The sequence below is a fragment of the Podarcis liolepis genome, assembly GCF_965112155.1.
Source record: "Podarcis liolepis genome assembly, chromosome: 12".
NCBI lineage: Eukaryota > Metazoa > Chordata > Lepidosauria > Squamata > Lacertidae > Podarcis > Podarcis liolepis.
Window position 1 is genome coordinate 41,713,130 of NC_139563.1, and position 18,494 is coordinate 41,731,623.

At 42.2% G+C, this 18,494-nt stretch overlaps 2 protein-coding genes across 11 annotated transcripts in view; both read left to right on the forward strand.

Moving 5' to 3' along the window:
- The window catches only part of LOC310689957 (uncharacterized protein), a 621,685-nt gene that overhangs the window by 120,394 nt on the left and 482,797 nt on the right, over window positions 1–18,494 (forward strand). For 4 of the 9 annotated variants that reach the window (XR_014517725.1, XR_014517726.1, XR_014517727.1 and 1 more), the window contains 2 exons: window positions 3,038–3,124; window positions 8,570–8,633. Coding sequence is in view for 4 of the 9 variants with exons in the window: in XM_083468580.1 (XP_083324706.1) it covers window positions 3,038–3,124; window positions 8,570–8,686 (204 nt within the window). In the remaining 5 variants the exon portion in view is untranslated. Of the gene's footprint in view, window positions 1–3,037; window positions 3,125–8,569; window positions 8,701–18,494 lie in introns of those variants that run through there. The other 5 variants (XM_083468580.1, XM_083468578.1, XM_083468581.1 and 2 more) reach the window with 3 other exon arrangements.
- RARB (retinoic acid receptor beta) overlaps window positions 8,717–18,494 on the forward strand; it is a 216,823-nt gene continuing 207,045 nt past the window's right edge. Inside the window, exon 1 of one of the 2 annotated variants that reach the window (XM_083468366.1) lies at window positions 8,717–9,046. In XM_083468366.1, the coding sequence (XP_083324492.1) occupies window positions 8,869–9,046 (178 nt within the window). In that variant the 5' untranslated portion in view covers window positions 8,717–8,868. The remainder of the gene's footprint in view (window positions 9,047–18,494) is intronic. The other variant, XM_083468367.1, reaches the window with a different exon arrangement.

Consider the following 18,494-nt stretch of genomic DNA (forward strand, 5'->3'; position numbering starts at 1 on the left):
AGGAGATTGGTACAGACCTTTCAGAATTAGATGTGTGTTCCTCTCAGATATCCATTAGCCGCTAATAAGATAATGCAGATGGACCATTCAGTTTCCTGTTTCCTTCTATTGTACCTTTTGAGCCATATATGGACCAATGGGATGGGCTGAACAATAACTGGATGTCCTTCTGCTCCCTTAACAGCCCTCAAAGAATGTTTGTTATTAGATTGCTCTTTCTGTTTAGTTTCATTGAGCTATGCTAATAAAGGAAACATAACACTCTGAAGGACAATATCCAACCCCCGTTCCTTTTTTTACCCTTTCCCACCATAATTAGCTTATCCAGTTACTTCATTTTGAACAATAAAAACAGTATGCAATCTCACAGAATCAAATATGATTTGTGGAGAAACTGACAACATAATTTCTTCATCACATGGAACATTAAATACAACGTAAATATTGTTTGGTTTTTTGTTTATCCACAAAAGGCACATCTGTTTCAATAAAGTTGATTGTGAACTATCATAACCATGGTTGTTGGGGATAAATTGTGGCCACTGGAGAAAAAGTGATAAGCTCTACACCCGGAATGGGGAAGCTTTTTTACCTTCAGAATCTGTCTTGTGGACCAAATTTGACAGGAGAGCAGGGGCACCCATTTGTCAAAATCCCTTGCACTCTATTCTCTGAAGCTTAAAAGGGAAGCAGGAGGAGACTTGCAAAACCTTTCCCCAGTCTTCCTGCACTTCCCTTTTAAGTCTTCAAGTCTGGGGACTTAAAGGTGGAGGGGGGATGGACTGTCAAGGCATTGCGAGTCTCCCCCCATTCCCTTTGAGTCTTCAATCTTGAAGACTTAAAAGTGATGTGGGAGGAGACTTGCAAAGCCTTTTCTGAGTCTCCCTACGCTTCTCTTTTAAAACTTAAAAGGGACTTAAAGGAGGAGGGGGAAGACTTGCCCCCAATCTCCCATCTGAACAAGCAGCACTGGAGGTGCCTTAAAGCATTTCCAAAAGCCTCTTTGAAGTGATTCTCTTGCATGTGAGCTGCTTCAAATAGCACTTTTGCACAGGGATGGAGATGATGAATGGATTAAATCCTGCTGCCTTGGCTGTGTGGTCTTATTCCCTACTGGGAACAGGATCACACAGCCAATCCAAGATTAAACACTGCCCTCTTGTTCATCAGCTGACATCACCAGCGCCGTCAGCTGATGGGCCAGTTTGGGGGAAATGGCCCTCTGGTGGGCCCAGGTTGGTCCATGGGTCAGAGGTTCTCCCCCCCTGCTCTGCATTATCTTTCTTTCATGGTATCTGAAGAAGTGTGCATGCACACAAAAGCTCATACCAGTAACAAACTTAGTTGGTCTCTAAGGTGGAAGGAATTTTTAAATATTGTCTTTCTAGTTAGGGCTTCAAATTACTCGTGTGAGAACAGTCCTGCAAGGAGTGGTTCATTACCATTCTCCTATTTATAGCCTTCTGTGTCTTTGAGTGCAAAGATCTGAAATGTAGAGACTGTTTTTGAGTACCAGGTAGCAAGGGCAATAGTCCAGTTAATCCACAGGATACCAACTAGGAATGCAATGTCTTCTGCACTAACTGACTTGTGCCAGTTGACACAGCACCAACCTTCTGCAGAGGCCCAGGCTGTATTCAAGCCTCATTTTCCTCACAGACGCCATACCCTCTTTTCCTTTTAGTGTCTGTACTTACTTTCTGTTGAATCAGCCTCTTGCAGTAAGGCACTGCATCGGAGAGAATGGGAATGAGGGAAGAGATTACCAGCTTCAGAATACGGTAGAAACATTTACCAGGTGAAATAGCGTATTGCACGCCCCTTGTCTATGTTTCCCTGGTTTTATGGAAATGCTGAGGAAGAGTACTAATATTTTCTGCTTTCTTGTTGGCGAAAAATATATAGGAGTCACTAGTGTCGTTCCCCCCCCCCCTTTTGCTTTTGGGTTTTTATTTCGTTGTTGTTTCTCCGTTACTACACTTTTTTATAAATTATGCATAAAATCTCCTGGAAAATAACATTACATTCAGAACCATCTTTGGTGCAGTGGTGTGGAAAAGAACAGCTCATTTGCTGCTGCTCAAGGAGTTTATTAATTTAATTTATAGTCATTTGCTGCCATCTATGCTGCCCGTCTTTATTTTCAGAGATATCTCTGTAGGCACGGTATCATTTAAATTTAGTCCACATCCACCTACAATTCCCCAGAATTGGAATCTGTAACTCCCCAGGATCATAGCAATACTGATGGAAGGGAACATTAGGTCGTTCCCCTTGCTCCAGAGAAGTGGGCTGTATACTTAACTTTATGGCAGACACTTAGCCATGCCTGTCATTTTAAACCTCCAGAGAAATAGACCTCACAGCTTCCATGAGTAATTTATGTTCTTGAGCAATTGTTCTTACGCCGCTATTACAATCCTTGTAAAAAGCCCCATTTAATTCAATATAATGTTCTTTGGCGGAAGTGTGCTTACAACTGTAGGAAGTTTATTCAGTTACGCAATCCACTTTTTATGTCCCTAAAGAGTAATCATCGCCTCTTGACCTAAGTGAGATGTCACTTGCGACTTTGTCTTTTGACAGTGCTGAAGTAAGTCTAGTCCGAAACAACCCTTGAGAAGAACAAATAGAGCATCATGCCAAACTGGACCAGAAAGCAGCAGATGTTAATAAGTAACCCAGGATCTATTAGTCATCAGAGTCTAGAAGGTTGTAAAAGTGCTGATTCAGTGCTTGGATCTGGTTATAATAGGTTGGATGAGGGCCAATAAGCTTAAACTCAATTTCAGTAACGTGAAGGTCCAATATGTAGGATGGATGTTTGGTTGAGGGAGATGGTGTGGAGGAGTAGAGAGAGAGGAGCTGTTCGGCCTTTCCCATAACTTGGGGCCAGTCAGGTCTCTGTCCCAAGGTTTCTGCATCATTATGGCATTCTGGATACTTTACTGTTCCAGCCCAAACACAACGATTCATGTCATCAGAGATGCAAGTCTTCTTTAAACTGATCTGGTTTACCCTTTTTTTTACCTTGTAGAGCAGGCTGAAGAATCGACTTGTTGGGTGGAGCAAGCCTCTTTTGAAATTTGAACCACTCAGACTCTGGAGATACTGGTGTCACCAGGTGAGAGGGGAAGACATTTGCTGCTTAATTACTTTTTAAAAATATATAATTGTTTTTTCTATGATATGCATACTGTATAAAGTCACAAAATTGAAACTTAATATAACAAGACATACAGAAACGAACAACCCTCCCCTCTATGCCAGAACCCTGGTAAGTAATCTCATGTATAGTCACAGTTGCCTCTTTCATTCTCACTTCCTTACTTATCACAGAATAAAATGATGTCTTAATTCTGAATTAAAGAGGTAGGCCTAGTCATCCTGCACCTAGAAAACAGAGCTACAAGTCAGTCTGCGAATGTTGCACTCCAGCATTTGTGATTAGTGTGGAAAGAGTTACGGAGAAGAGCTTGTATATTTGGTAGAAACTGCTTGCACCCAAAGTCAGCACCAGGTTTGAAGTGACCCTAAGAATGGTGACCTCTGGGACCACCCAGTCCTCTTATTCCAGTAAGCTTACGAGGTGCAATAAGCAGGAGTCCTTTCTTTTATATTTTTACTTGGGTGGTAGCTGACTGCCACCTTCTTTCCCCCAGAATGAATCTAGGCTCTGACGTAGCAGAATCCAGAGGCATTCTGGGGTGATGAAAATGGTGGGCAGCTGCAGCCATTGCCCTAGTAAAAAGTTAAAAAAAAAGAAAAGAGAATGTTGGTGTCTGATGTCATTCGCATTGGCCTTCCTGGGATCTGGCATCTGCCCATCCATGCTAGTTCCTGAATCTAAGCCTTCTTGCACTTTCCATTTTCGAGACTGTAAGGGGAGGGGGTCCAGAAACATTCTCTTTAGTGTGGTTTTCTTCCACTTTAAGACTTGATTGTGTATCCTGTCAGGGAACTGACATCAGAGCGAGAGGCGAAGGGGAGGCTCCCAGATGATGCTGGCGAAGGACCCAGCAGCAGGGGGAGAAACAGCTCAGTAGAGGGGGAAGCCAATCAGCGCAACACCGGGGATAAAGGGGGGCAGACGGGGGAAGTGGAGAGAGGGCTCCAGGACTCTTCACTGGACATCAGTGGGGAGAGCCCAGGTCCTCCGCTACCCACGCCTTCCCTGCGCAGAAGACTCCCGCGCAGTGAGAGGAGGAGGAGACTGGGTGTCAAACAACTTTTATGTTGGAAGAGGTTCAAGAAACGCCCACTGACGGATTCTGCCAGTGACTGAGGCAGCCACGATGAGAAGGGGCTGTGCAGTCAGAAAGGTTTAACAAGGCAAATTAACCGAGCAAGGCACCAGTTTACGCACGAGTAACCCATACCTATTACATATCCAATACTAACAAAGGGTAAGTACAAAAGTCTACTCATAGTCTGATTTCCATTTCCCTCATTCCACATAGCGCAGAAGTTGGAAGCATTCGCATGCTGACTGCTGAACAGAAGCAACTGCTGGGGCAGACTGCTGTTAATCATGCCGTGTTAGCGCTTGCTTTCAAGAGGGGTCCTCCAATTAGTTGTAAATTTGAGAAGCCTTTTTTGAATTATATCTTAACACATGTAAGAATTTGAGATCATCTCTTTTGATCTCTTATTTGTGCTTTGACAGCACAAGTTTAAAACATGCTACCTTGGTGCTTTGTACTGAATGTGGAGAAAAGGAAAAAGAGACAATATTTTTAAAATTCAGATGTGCAGGAGGTGCTGCCTGTATAGATCATAACCCAGGGACATTTCTCCTCCCTCTGAAGTAGCTGAAAAAGCCACTGGCTATGCACATTTTGATAATTTGTGCTTAGCTCTGCATGTTTGTGGCTAACAGAAATGCAGTTGGAAATATGATTGTTTCACAAGCAGCATTTTTTATTTATTTCAGGACTTCTTGATCATTCAGAATAGGTGACCTTGATGTAAATTTCATTGATTAAATGCCACAAGCCACATTTCTTACTCGGGCAACTTCACTGAATGTAGAGATGACTTTGTTTGGTATGCTATCTTTCCACCACATACCTGCTTCGCTTTTTAGGTACCAAGGTGTGGTGAAATTATGGTTAGAGCATGGCCTTCTTCTATGGCAAGTTAGCAAGGATCATTTCATTTCTATTATCAAGTGAAATTGCTTTATATGTAGATTTCCCCCACTCTCTTCATTTATTTTGAATGTGTGTAGGTTGTCATCTCAGTCTCATTGATTTAATGAGGCTACCAATCAACATTTTAAAATGTTAAGTCTCCTACTACTCTTTAGTTGCCAGGAAGATCCATCAATAATTTCCCCATCTGGTCCTCAAAGGTAGACAACAAGCATCTTTTTAGAATTCTGTTGTTTAGCTGGACTTCTCTGGCCTTGTTTTAGTGAACAGGCTCAACCCCACGTGTTTTCACTGACCAGCTGCTAGGACTGCAGACCTTCCAATTGTCCCTATTTTCCAGGGACAATCCTGGATTTACAGAAGCTGTCCTCATTTCTGATTTGATCCCAGAATGTCCTGCTTTTCCTTGTTGTTGTTTAGTCGTTTAGACGTGTCCGACGCTTCGTGACCCCATGGACCAGAGCACGCCAGGCACTCCTGGCTTCCACTGCCTCCCGCAGTTTGGTCCAATTCATGTTAGAACACTGTCCAATCATCTCGTCCTCTGTTGTCCCCTTTTCCTTGTGCCCTCAATCTTTCCCAGCATCAGGGTCTTTTCCAGGGAGTCTTCTCTTCTCATGAGGTGGCCAAAGTATTGGAGCCTCAGCTTCAGGAGCACTCAGGGCTGATTTCCTTAGGAATGGATAGGTTTGATCTTCTTGCAGTCCATGGGACTCTCAAGAGTCTCCTCCAGCACCATAATTCAAAAGCTTTTCCTTAGGATGTCTCTATTTTCATCGGAGAAGTGTTGGAGGGTATGGTTATGTGACACCACCCCTACTGAGCCAAGGAGATAAGGTACTATATAACCTTTAGAAGACATCTGAAGGCAGCCCTGTGTGGGGAAGTTTTTAAAATGTTTTTTATGTTTTCATATATGTTGGAATCTGCCCAGAGTGGCTGGGGCAACCCAGTCAAATAGGCAAGGTATAAATAATAAAATTATTCTTATTCTTGTGGAATAGGGCAATCCACAATTCTCCTATTTTCATTGGAGAAACGCTGGTGGGTATGGAACTATTTAATATACATCCTAGGTAATCCAGGCATGCACCTGAAGTTCAGGTTCTTCAGGTAGTGGGTGCTGCTGATTTAATCCTCCAGCTCATCTTTGGTTTGTGTTTCCTTCCGATTCCTCTTGGCACCTGGCCTGCTTGTCTTCCTAGAACTGTGCCTGCTTACCTGGCTGATCAACTTGGCTAACCTGCCTATCTTTGCTCTCACATTGCTTGCTGTTTGGAAGTCCGGCTTGCAAGTCTGCTGCAGTCCCTGGGATCTCACCACACGTTCTGCCCCAGTGTGTGGACAATGGGGAGGCAAGGCTAGTGAAGACCCAACAGTGAGGCAAGGCCTCTCGCTCTCTCTTCCCCTCATATTAGCATTAATTGTATGAGCAAGTAACAACTGAATAGGGCTAGTGAGCTTCCTTGAGCATCTGTTGGGCCTCCATTAATCCTAAAGATACGCCTGCATCATTACATGATTACTGGGCTCTAGAATCTGTAGAAGATAATTGTATACTTCAGCTGTATCTATAAATGTGAAGAGCTCCACAGACAGCATTACTGGACTTAATGCATCTAATAACCTTTGGTACTTTTCCCGACTGAGGAACACTCTGCATCTATGTAACTTGGCAGGCAGGGAGGCAGATTCACATTAATTTGTTATTACTGCTCATTTGAGTTCCTGTTGCTATCTAATCTATTTCTCATTTCCAGGGTGGTCCTTGCTGATGCTTTAGAGGGGGGACAAATTGACAATCTTAGGAGAAAAAATTAGGTTTCGATCCTAACAGGCCCCTCTTTTTAAGCACCATAGATTAAAAACACACACAGTCCATTCATTGCACTTCAGTCTGATGAAATGGAAAAGTGAAACAAAATACAGAATTTTTACATTCGGATGTTTGGCCATCATCACCTAATTTCTCATTTGGTTTTATTGTTGCAGAGCTGATTTGCTGCTGTTTTTGTTTCACTGAGATTTCTATCCCTGCGAATATTTCAGCTAGACCTCATCTGCACCATACATTTAAAGTGATATCATAACTCTTTTAACCATCATGGCTTCCCCTAATATTGGGAGTTATAGTTCGTTAAAGGTGCTGAGAGTTGTTAGGAGACCCCTGCTCCCCTCATAAAGCTACAATTATCAGAGATCCCTGGGAAGAGGGATTGGCTGTCAAATGACTCTGAGAATTGGCTCACAGCTTTCATGTTTGAAATAATATCCCAAGTGGGGTGTGATCAGTGCCTTACGTTATCGTATGCTCTTTGTGCTGATGTTCAGAGATGAGTGTCATTGCTTATGTAGTCAAAATGGCACCAGTGGGGAGGCATCAGCAGACTCAGGGGAACCCCAAGATTTGCAATATAGTTTTGGTTTATCATTAGTCCAGCAAACCCTACAGGGTTTTTATAATTTATTTATTGACTCAGAAGCAGACCAAGGAGGAATGACCATGCTCAGAGGCCATGGAATGCTACCTGACTGTTGTGGGGACAAGAACAAAAAAAAACAGGGAGGAGAAACAGAATGAACTATCAGTGGTTATAGTGGTGGTTGATGATACAACTAATAACAACAACAACAATTCTTATTTATACCCCACCCATCTGGCTGGGTTTCCCCAGCCACTCCGGGTGGCTCCCAACAGAATATTAAAAATACAATAAAACACCAGACATTAAAAATTCCCTAAACAGGGCTGCCTTCAGATGTCTTCTAAAAGTCAGGAAGTTGTTTATTTCCTTGACATCTGATGGGACGGTGTTCCACAGGGAGGGCGCCACTGCCGAGAACGCTCTCTGCCTGGTTCCCTGTAACCTCATTTCTCGCAGCGAGGGAACCGCCAGAAGACCCTCGGAGCTGGACCTCAGCATCTGGGCAGAACAATGGGGGTGGAGACCCTCCAGGTGTACTGGGCTGAGGCCAGTGTATGTGTGACCTCTTTGTGGGATAGGATCTGTCTTCTATTTGTGCAGATTTTTTTCTTTTAGGTTTACATTGGTCCCACCATGCCAAGAGGAAAATATGACACAGTGGTGTTTTAGTGTGGTGTATTTTTGGTAGAAATACCAATACTTTTGAGGGGAGAATTCTAGAGGGGACTCCAACAGCCGAAGGAAAACTGGGTGTGCTCAGCGGTCATGAAACGCTGAGTGACTTGAGTAACATTTTACCCATCTCAGTTCATAGAATCATGGAATCATCTGTGTGGAGAATGTTTTTTCTCCTTCCCTTTCACTCAAGGGTCTGCTGGATCCTGGCTTAATTCAGCAGCTCATGGAAACGGATTAATCAAGGGATTAATTTGCAAAGTTGCTAGGCTTTCTTATTTATTTCTGGTTGTTTCCTTCTTCCTCTTGCTGCAGGATACTTCAGCAACCACCTGTAGAGTGAAACTTCCACTCCAGAAAGAAGAAAAAGAACTGAACAGTCTCCTATATGTGATCACATACTTTTTTTCCTCAAAAAAAGAAGAAGCTTGAGAGAGATTTGCCATCACAGCAGGAATGTACCAGGAAGATGACTGGAAGAATTCAGCAGTGAGGAAAAAACGAGAATCATCTGATGTGTTACTTTCTCATGCTGCATCGCCGGACTTGATACCCTCCTTCCTTTCTTCTGCGGAGTAATGGTCCTGAGCATTCCACTGTTTTGAGGCATCACCATGTCTACCAGCAGCCGTACGTGTCCTGTACCAACAGTCAATGGACATATGACTCATTACCCAGCTCCGCCGTACCCATTACTTTTCCCTCCTGTCATTGGTGGACTCTCCCTTTCGACTCTGCATGGCATTCAAGGCAACCCGCCAACCAGCGGCTGCAGCACCCCATCACCAGCAAGTAAGTTCTGATTATTCTTTCATGCTTTCTGCATTGAAGGTCATGCAAGTTGGCTTGTTGTTAATCTTATTTTTTTTAAAAAAAATTTTTACAGAAAGCAGCCATGTGTATCTATTTGAAATTTTATGTTTCATTTCTCAAAACACGTGCAATAGATGCTTTGGCCTAGGAATCCATCAAAAAGCAAAACAATTAGGGTATGTTGTTCTGTAGGTGTGATGATGTCTGCTTCTTCAGATAACCCTTGCTTAGCCTGCAGATTTATTCTGATATATTTATTACTTTTCTGCTTGTTGGCCTTCCATGATAGCATGAAGTCCTTCTTATTTCCAAAACCACTTTGAAGCTGTTTTTTTTAAAAAAAATATTGCCAGTCATAATCATGCGGCGCCCTTCTGAATTTTTTACGTTGCATTTTTACGATGTTTGGTGCCTCCGCAGCTGCTTTGAAATTGTTATGGCCAGCTTTAGTTGTTGTTTTTCTTGTTCCTTTAATATATTGCTGTTTTTATTTGTGCTGTTTTTTTCTTTTTGTTTTTACTATTTCTGTAAGCCACCTGGAAACCATGAGGAAAGACAGGCTACAACTATTTAAAAATAAATAAATAATATGAACCTCACAACAAACCTGTCAGGCAAAGTAAACTGAAGGATACTGACTGGTCTAAATACACTGAATGAAGTTCATGGATGAATGGAATTCGAACTGGGATCTCCTGGTCCTAGTCTAAGATTCCCAACCACATTGGGCACAAAGCACCAAGTCCAGTAGTCCTAGTAGCATTAATTCTGTAAAAGTTAATTAATGCTGCTTTTCAAATGAACGATGCCCCGTTTCCAGTAAATATATATAATCCAGTAGACCGAGACAGCACAGTATCATGACATTTTATATTGCTTGAAAGGAGGCTCCCTACTAGCTAGTTTTGGAGGGGATGGGCTTAAAGAAGAAGCTCGTACAAGGGCACCAGTGTTGTGCCCTACAAATGTTGCTGAACTGTTAACTCCCACCATTCCTGAACATCAGCCATGCTGGCTGGTCCTAATGTGAGCTGTAATTCAACAATAGTGGGATGGTGCCAGATTACCTACCGCATAACGATATGCAGCAGTCCATTGCTTAGGCTTTGAGCAGCTCTGCCTGAAAAGCCATATCTTTGTTTATTAGTAAAAGTGACACCAGGGCACTAGAATCGGAGCCTATAATATATCCTTTTGTTAATCCTGAAGCAGTTTTGCTGGTAGAAATGATTTAGGGGGACAGGTTCTCCCCTTCCCCTCCTTCATTGCCTTGGCAAGTGCCGGAAGGAAAATGAAAGGCAGTGTGGCTCTGTTTGCATTCCCAGGTTCCCTGGCATCTTCAGGTAGGGCTGAGTCTGAAATCCTGGAAAGCTACTGCTAGTCGGTGTTTACAATACTGAGCGGGATGATAAGGCAGCCTGCTATGTTCCTAAATAACCAGATCAGAGGATTACCATCAGTGAGTTTGAATGGGTTGTATGGTTGTCTACATTACTTGTGACCTTGTTATTCCTTGCCCCATGATGTATTGTCTTTAGGGAAAGGTTATCAGTGGGCTTTGGTCTTAAGAAGGCTGACATGGTCCCACGATGATTTCTCCATGGTTGTCTTAGACCATGATTTCTCCACAAGCAGATACACCAGGCATAGGCAAACTCGGCCCTCCAGATGTTGGGACTACAACTCCCACCATCCCTGACCACTGGTCTTGAAAGCTAGGGATGATGGGAGTTGTAGTCCCAAAACATCTGGAGGACCGAGTTTGCCTATGCCTGAGATATTCATGTTACTAGTTTGTTCTCTTAATTAATTTCTATAAATTTATATGCCTGCTGTATAAGTTCAGAGTGAAGCTTCCTCTTTTTCTGATGCAATGTCTGGCTATAGAAAGGGCAGCCTGCTGATATCTCAGCCCATTGATCATTCAGACAAATAATAGAAGCCTTATCACAAGTCACCTCCAAGCGCTTTTGAGTAGATTAATTTTAGAAGCATAAGTGGCCTACAGAAACAGATCTGTGGTGGAGATTTAGTTCCACCGATTATACTAATGGGTTTGACTTCTTAACCTCAACCTTTATGACTTAACTTCTGTTTTTATCTCACGTTAACATTAGAAAAATACTTAATAATTATGAGGTTGGTCAAAATGTTATAAAGGTCGATAGGAGGAAAAATATTACCTTTTCATAAAGGTGAGCTATCAATTAATGTTAAAGTAATAAAAGAAACACTGTGGTCAGATTGAACATTAGTATTCCAGAATGATTAGTTGGCCAAGAAGAGCACTAACAAAGCAAAGGCTGGTATCTATCAACCTCCTGGTTTATTCAATAGTATGCATGATGGGACACTGTACTTCTTTTGGAATAAACTCTTTCTAACCAAAGCAGGTTTGAAAATAAGTATTCAGGGGGCCTGAATCTTACCCGTCACATATTTAGAATCATATAAATCCATGTTTTGCTTTAAAAATTGAAATGGTAGTTTTCTGAGTAAGATGCAAGCAAATGGGAAGATGATGTAGGAGGGGACTTGAAGAATTAGGCCTCTTGTGATCAGTAGGGCATGGGTCATATTGGGAAAGTCGGAGGTCTGTTGCCTCAGTCTATGAAAATGGTGCTGCTGCTTAAAAAAAAATCATACTCTAGTCATATCTTATATCTGGGTCTGTGGAAAATTGAGAAGCAGACAGAGTTTATGCAAACACAGCATTTAGAAAATAAAAATAAGCCTGCATATGATACCCAATGATTTTGGAGGAGGTATTTGTTTGAATATGGCACCTAAAATCTTCATCTTTCCCACCATCATTGAACTAATGTTGGCTTCCTCCCTTTATCAAATGAACACCCTTTGGACTGAATTTCAGGTAGGTTCAATATATACAGCTGAGGAAGGGTATACAGCTGGGTCCTGGTGATATTCCATCCCACTCGTCCCTCACTCTCCTTGTCTGGTCCACTGACTCTCTAGGGATGCCACATTTCTGTTCCCAATGGGAGCTTCCTTTTAGATGGGCTATTATTAAGACTGTTGAGGAAGGTCAGATATTGTTGGATCAGTACTGTCTGTTGAGTGCTAATTTTTGTTTAAATGGTGATTTATGATGTGTTTTGAAGTCATTAATGCTTTCCTTATCATATCTGGATTTGGTGATGTTTATTTCATGTAAGATATTAAAATTTTACCTTCTGTTTTAAAATTCTATACTCAAAAAACATATCCTTGCAATGATGGATACTTGCCCATCACTGCATCTCAGTTTTCATCTTGTAGGTATGAATGAAACCACCCATAGTCAGCAGATCATTAATGAACCCACCAATAGGCAGCCGTCTGTTGTAGCTAAAAAATAGTCTCGGTACCTTTCCACCCTTCAAATCCCCAGTCCAGTGATCTGTTCTGAGTCAGACTTTCATGGATGCTTGGTGGCCCTCATTTTAGAACGACTTTCTCATTCATTTTAATAGAAAGAGATGATTCACACACACTTTGTAGTACATTCATTAGCTCCCTGTCTGTGTGACAGACCCATGCAAACATCTGAGCAATTACAAATCTCTCCACTGAAGTGTAGACAATATTTCTTAATAGTTTGAACACAAAGCTCCCCTTTTTGGGAGTGAAAGTGAATATTATAGATTACCTAGATCCCTTTGGGTAAAGGCTTTCGGTCATAATTAATTTTAATGATATGTTTTCCTGTTGTATGTTCAGGTGTGCTTTACAGTGAGAATTCAATGCGGCGCTTTACAGCGAAGTTTTACTTAAGATATGCCACGGGGAAAGGGGATGCCTGCCACCTGCGCTGTCTATCAATTATGTGTCCTTGTTGCATATTTTAGGGCATAACGAAAACTAGTCTTGAGTTGCATCCACTTATTTTCAACTGCTTATTAAGCACCTCAGACTTAGGATGTTAGCCAGTTACACAGTCAGTTGAGCCCCAAAGACAAAGGGAAATCATTGTCATCCTTTTTGTCCTTGAGTCACTGTTTCTACACGCAGAATAGGCTTACATCGGTAATATTCATAAATGATTTACAAAAGTAATTCCTGTGTAATAGCTTAGGATTTCAAGTTTTTATGATGCTGCCAGATGTGCTATCAAACATAATTATCTGGTTCAAAAAACTTGTGATAAATCCTGTCACTGTAAACTCCCTGAAGCAAACACATGCTTCATTCCTCCCTATAGGAAAGTTGTATTATTACTGTGTGTGTGTGTGTGTGTGTGTGTGTGTGTGTGTGTGTGTGTGTGTAATCTTCTACCATTTACTTAAAATTAAATAACATTAGACCTTTAGGATTATGCAAGCAAGGCAGGCAAAAACAGCCAAAAGCTAGACCTTAGTCTAACATTAAAAAAACCCCACCACCTATTCCTACATGTACTGCTTGTCAACAAAATTAACATCACTGGGATTTGAAAGTGAATATAATGCAAATGGTTTGATAAGTGTTATGAATCCTATGGCTTCTTGTACTGAAGTCTAATGCCAGCAACTGAGTGCCAAAAACTAATGGAAAAAGAAAACACACACTACTTTTGATGTCAGAGTTAATAAGACCATTATTTTCTCCTATTATATGAATAGACGTTGTGGGAATTCCATAAATACCTCCCTGATTTCCATCCTACTATTGGGATGGATATATTGTTTAAGTGATTGTCACTGGGTGTTTCAGTGACTATGGTGCCTACAGACACAAATCCAAGCTGATTTTGCCCTTAAGGGGGCTCCTTTCAAATATTTTTTTAGCACGTGAAACTGATATAAATAAGAGTTGTGCATACTTTGTAGTTCAGATCAGTCTAGTGAAGGACAAATGATTTATTCAGGGTCACTTACCACGTTGTGATTTTTAGCCATGAGAGTGTTTCTGCAAATCACTCCTGTGAGGAAAATGGTTTTGCAAACTCTACATGCTTACTTCCATCACCAGCAGCACTCTTTAGCCCAGGCATAGGCAAACTCGACCCTCCAGATGTTTTGGGACTACAACTCCCATCATCCCTAGCTAACAGGACCAGTGGTCAGGGATGATGGGAGTTGTAGTCCCAAAACTTCTGGAGGGCCAAGTTTGCCTATGCTTGCTTTAGCCAGTCAAAGACTGCAACTCTGTTGCAGCCCAACTGGGCATAGTGGCGTGCTGGATGAGGGCCAATAAGCTGAGTCTGAATTCTGCTAAGGCAGTATAAATTGCAGGAAAGGTGAGCCGCTCATGAGTCACAGTGGCCAAGCTTTTGTTGTCTAGGAAAGGGCACAGTGGACTTACCTGCTGAGGTTGGTTGTAGGTACCCTTTGCCATGGAGACCAGCTGGGACTCCACAAACAATGACAGTTCCAGGAGTGCTGCTAAGCTCTTGGGAAGGGGGAGTGCCACCTAATACAGAACAGAAAAAGTTTCTCAATTGTTAGCCTGCTCTGAATCAGGCTGTGTGGGTGCAGAGGGCAGCCCCTGCTGCTTCCTCCTTATGGGTGGGAGGAGATGATCAGTGCCTTCTATTTGTTGAGAGCCCATTGTGGAGGCGGCACTGGGGAGTGACTGTTGAAGGGGCAGCGCATCCGGCCTCCAAGGAGTGCGCCGCAGCTGCCAATGTATTTCTTGGAGGCCAGATCTGCTGCCCCTGTGGATTCTGCCGCCCGAAGAGGTTACCTCACCTTGTCTCATGGGTGGGCCAGCCCTTGGGGGATTATAACTATTATTATAACTGTCTGTGAAATTTGTACAATTTGTGTGTGTGTGTTTTCTGATGGTGAAGTGCTTCCCATGTAGAAAGCACTTGCGTGAGGCCACTTCAGCAAAGATTGTGACTTCTTACAAGTTAGGCTCACATTACACATCATGTTACATACCTAGTGTGTGCACCTCTCTATAATTTTGTTTTTAACTCAAAACTAAGTACTGGGTGATCTGAATCAGGACCCCATAGTACACGAGGAGGAAAGTTTAATTCTTCCCTCCCAAGCTGCAACTCCTCGAAAACTCCATGTGTGCTTTGGTCGTGATCTGGATCTGCTCTCCTGCGTTTAATTTTGAGTTGCACACACACACAGAGCTGCACATGGCATATTAAATGCACACAAACAGATGTATCAAAATTCAAGGAATGTGTTTGAATCCAGAAACCTCGGGGTCAGGATTTGTTGCATGTAAAATTAAAGCATTTTGCTTGAATAGTCACTTATGTGGCATGAGTGCTATAATTGCCCGGTAAGCTATGCAAAAATATCAGTTCATCAAGGAAATATAAACGGTAATGCATTGTACATCTGTTACTCTATTCAAGACCATAAGCACGTGTGGTATCTGCAGACCAATTGACACAAACATCTGTTACAAGTACTTGAAAAGGCAACGTGAGAGAGCTTTATCCCTGTGCTAAACAGATTTTGTTGTGGTAGCATCATTGATTAAATTGTATATACTTACAAAATTTAATATGAATTCCCTTTCAAGGCACGGATGATTGTGTTGTTATTGGCTAAGTAGCCACAGTGCAAGAAACTGTGGAAAGAAAACATGAGGATTTCACATCCTTTGAGCCTTCATCTGTCTCTGTTGATCAAGTTCCATCTGTTCATTTCCACTAACACAGGAGCAAAGGAAGCCTTATGCAAACTCAGACCAGTGGTCCATCTAGCCAGAGTTTTTTTTCTGGTGGTACGCAACGGTATGCAGTGCTGCCACCTTTTTCGGTGGGAGGTGGAAGAGCTCTTGGACCACGTCAGAGCATCACGCCTCCTTCTCTAAGCTGAGCAAAGGCTTTCTGGGCTTGGGGAAGGAGGTGTGAGCCCGCGTCCTGGCAGAACATAGGATGGTATGACCCTGTGGTGAAAACAGGCGTGCACTGTCAGGTACTGAGAGTACAGAAAAAATGTATGGTGTTGCAAGCATGGTGTTATTATCATGCATCATGGAATAACTATATACCAAGATTTTAATGAAGTTCCATGTAATTGTTCTTCCTGGCCCCAATGAAATTTTGCGCCCAGACTACTGGCACATTTTTTATTATCAACCAGCTCATTACTATCAACCAGAAGTTGCTTCAAATGTCTTGTAAATACTTATCTTTTTGCCTAGGCTTTCACCGACCCATAGCATTGAACCCTGATTTATGTGTATGAATATCCAGAATCTTTTTTAAATTATTTTTTATATGTTTTTATGCTGTTTTATTGGTTTAAGGTTAGACTCATAGAATCTTAGAGTTGGAAGGGACCCAAGGGTCATCTAGCTCAACCCCCTGCAATGCAGGAATCTCAGCTAAATCTCAGATTCTCAGAAATCTCAGTTGTATTTTTGTTTTAATGAATATCTACTGTGCATAGACATATTGTACAACACTTTTAGAACATTGAGTATTAAATACATTTTAAAAATAGAAAAAATATACAGTGATACCTCGGGTTAAGTACTTAATTTGTTCCGGAGGTCCGTTCTTAAGCTGAAACTGTTCTTAACCTGAAGCACCACTTTAGCTAATGGGGCCTCTTGCTGCTGCCGTGCCGCTGGAGCATGATTTTTGTTCTCATCCTGAAGCAAAGTTCTTAACCTGAGGTACTGTTTCTGGGTTAGCAGAGTCTGTAACCTGAAGCGACTGTAACCTGAAGGGTCTGTAACCCAAGATACCACTGTACCATTTCTCTCTCTCTCTCTCTCTCTCTCTCTCTCTCACACACACACACACACACACACACACACACCACAAAACAGTGCGTTTCTTGCTCTTGTCTTTTATATCTAGAAACAGATATCCAAAGATATCTATATCTAAGTGTGTTTGCACCATAGAGTTCTTTACTGGGAGGTACCGGAGGAGAAAAATAACCCATACCCTTTTATTTCTCCTTCTCCGATAAAGTTCTACCATGTTTTGCAGGTCTGACTTACATTGGGGAAAGTTAAGGAGATGTATTATTATTTGGATGCAAAGTTCAGGTTTTGTTTCTTCCAACAGTCTTGTGCATTAACTGTCTTATTGTAGAACCTACGCACAGTAACTACGAAAATTTGGCTTGCTATGTTTGTATTGCCTTGGGTCTCTGTCTGAAAAAGGAGGTTGGTCACTTAGTCACACCAGACCACAGCTGGGTGACCTGTGGTTGTCTAGGTGTTTACGTCCATCAGCTCCAGTCTGAATGGCCAAGGGTCACAAATGATGTAGTCCTGCGCCCGCAGGGTCACAGGTTCCCACTTCTGCCCATGACGATCGGATGCTAGACTGTGACGATGACATGAAATCTTAACTTCTACGTTGACTTTTCCCGGACTTGACTGCCCTTCAACAGCACTGAATCCACTAATAAATTCCTATGAGAGTATGGGCACCTTAAATTAGTCAAATGCACTTCTCCTCGAAAGAACTTGGCATCGTGTAGGATTTGGCATCGCATGAGCTATTGCTCTAATAATGTTTCACAATAGTGCACCGCTGATGTGACATGCCATTCTAATGATACATTAGAGTAATGTATCATCCAGAAGCCAAACTAGTAATGCATTTCTCCATCTAATGAAGAAAGCTTCTAGCAATTGATGTGCTACACTTGAAGGATAACATCAGGCAGAGTACAAGATAATAGAAAAGATGGATACAGTTTGTCAGTTCCTTAAATGCACCCCTGAGTGCCACTCCACCCAGTGACTTTGCTCTTGCATTCCCCGAGATGTTCTGTTCTTTCTCGGGAAGTAAACAAAAATGCAGACAAAGATGTATGGGGAAAGACTTTCTTCACCTACCCAAATGACGAAAAAAATCGGGCAAATGCAATGTCCCCTCCCACCTTTAGTGATGCTCTTTCTCACAAATTGTGGGGGTGGGAGAAGAATTTTGAGCACTTTGTGGATGGAATACATCTCACCTGCTTTTATGGGATGTGAATTCTACTTACAAGTACCAGGTAGAGTGGGCTCTGTTTTCTCCACCTCGCTTTTAGACTTTTAAAAAGCCAAGGCAGAGCTTGGCTCTGCACCCGGTAGCCTGGCTTCCTCCCACCTTGTAAACCTAGTTGCGAATGCAACCAGGATTTCTGTGTCATTGTTTTTTTCTTCCTTCAACTTAAATTTTTATTAGTTTTCATCAAACATACATTCCAATACATTCAGTGTATTAATACATCTCATACATAACATGAGCTCTATTGAGCTTTGAACTTCCTTCCTCCCCTTCGGTAAGTATCATATATTTTCATTATGTCACATATTTTATACATTGTTAGGGATAGGGGAGCAATTCAGTCCAGTTCAGACAGGGGAGTCTACGTAGCACGGACTTTCTGAAGCAACGTGCAAAGTGAAACACAAGCATCCTTCAAATGTATTTTGAAGGCAGAGGGCCTTCTCGGTAGTGGCACCCTCCCTGTGGAACACCCTCCCATCAGATGTCAAGGAAGCGAACAACTATCTGACTTTT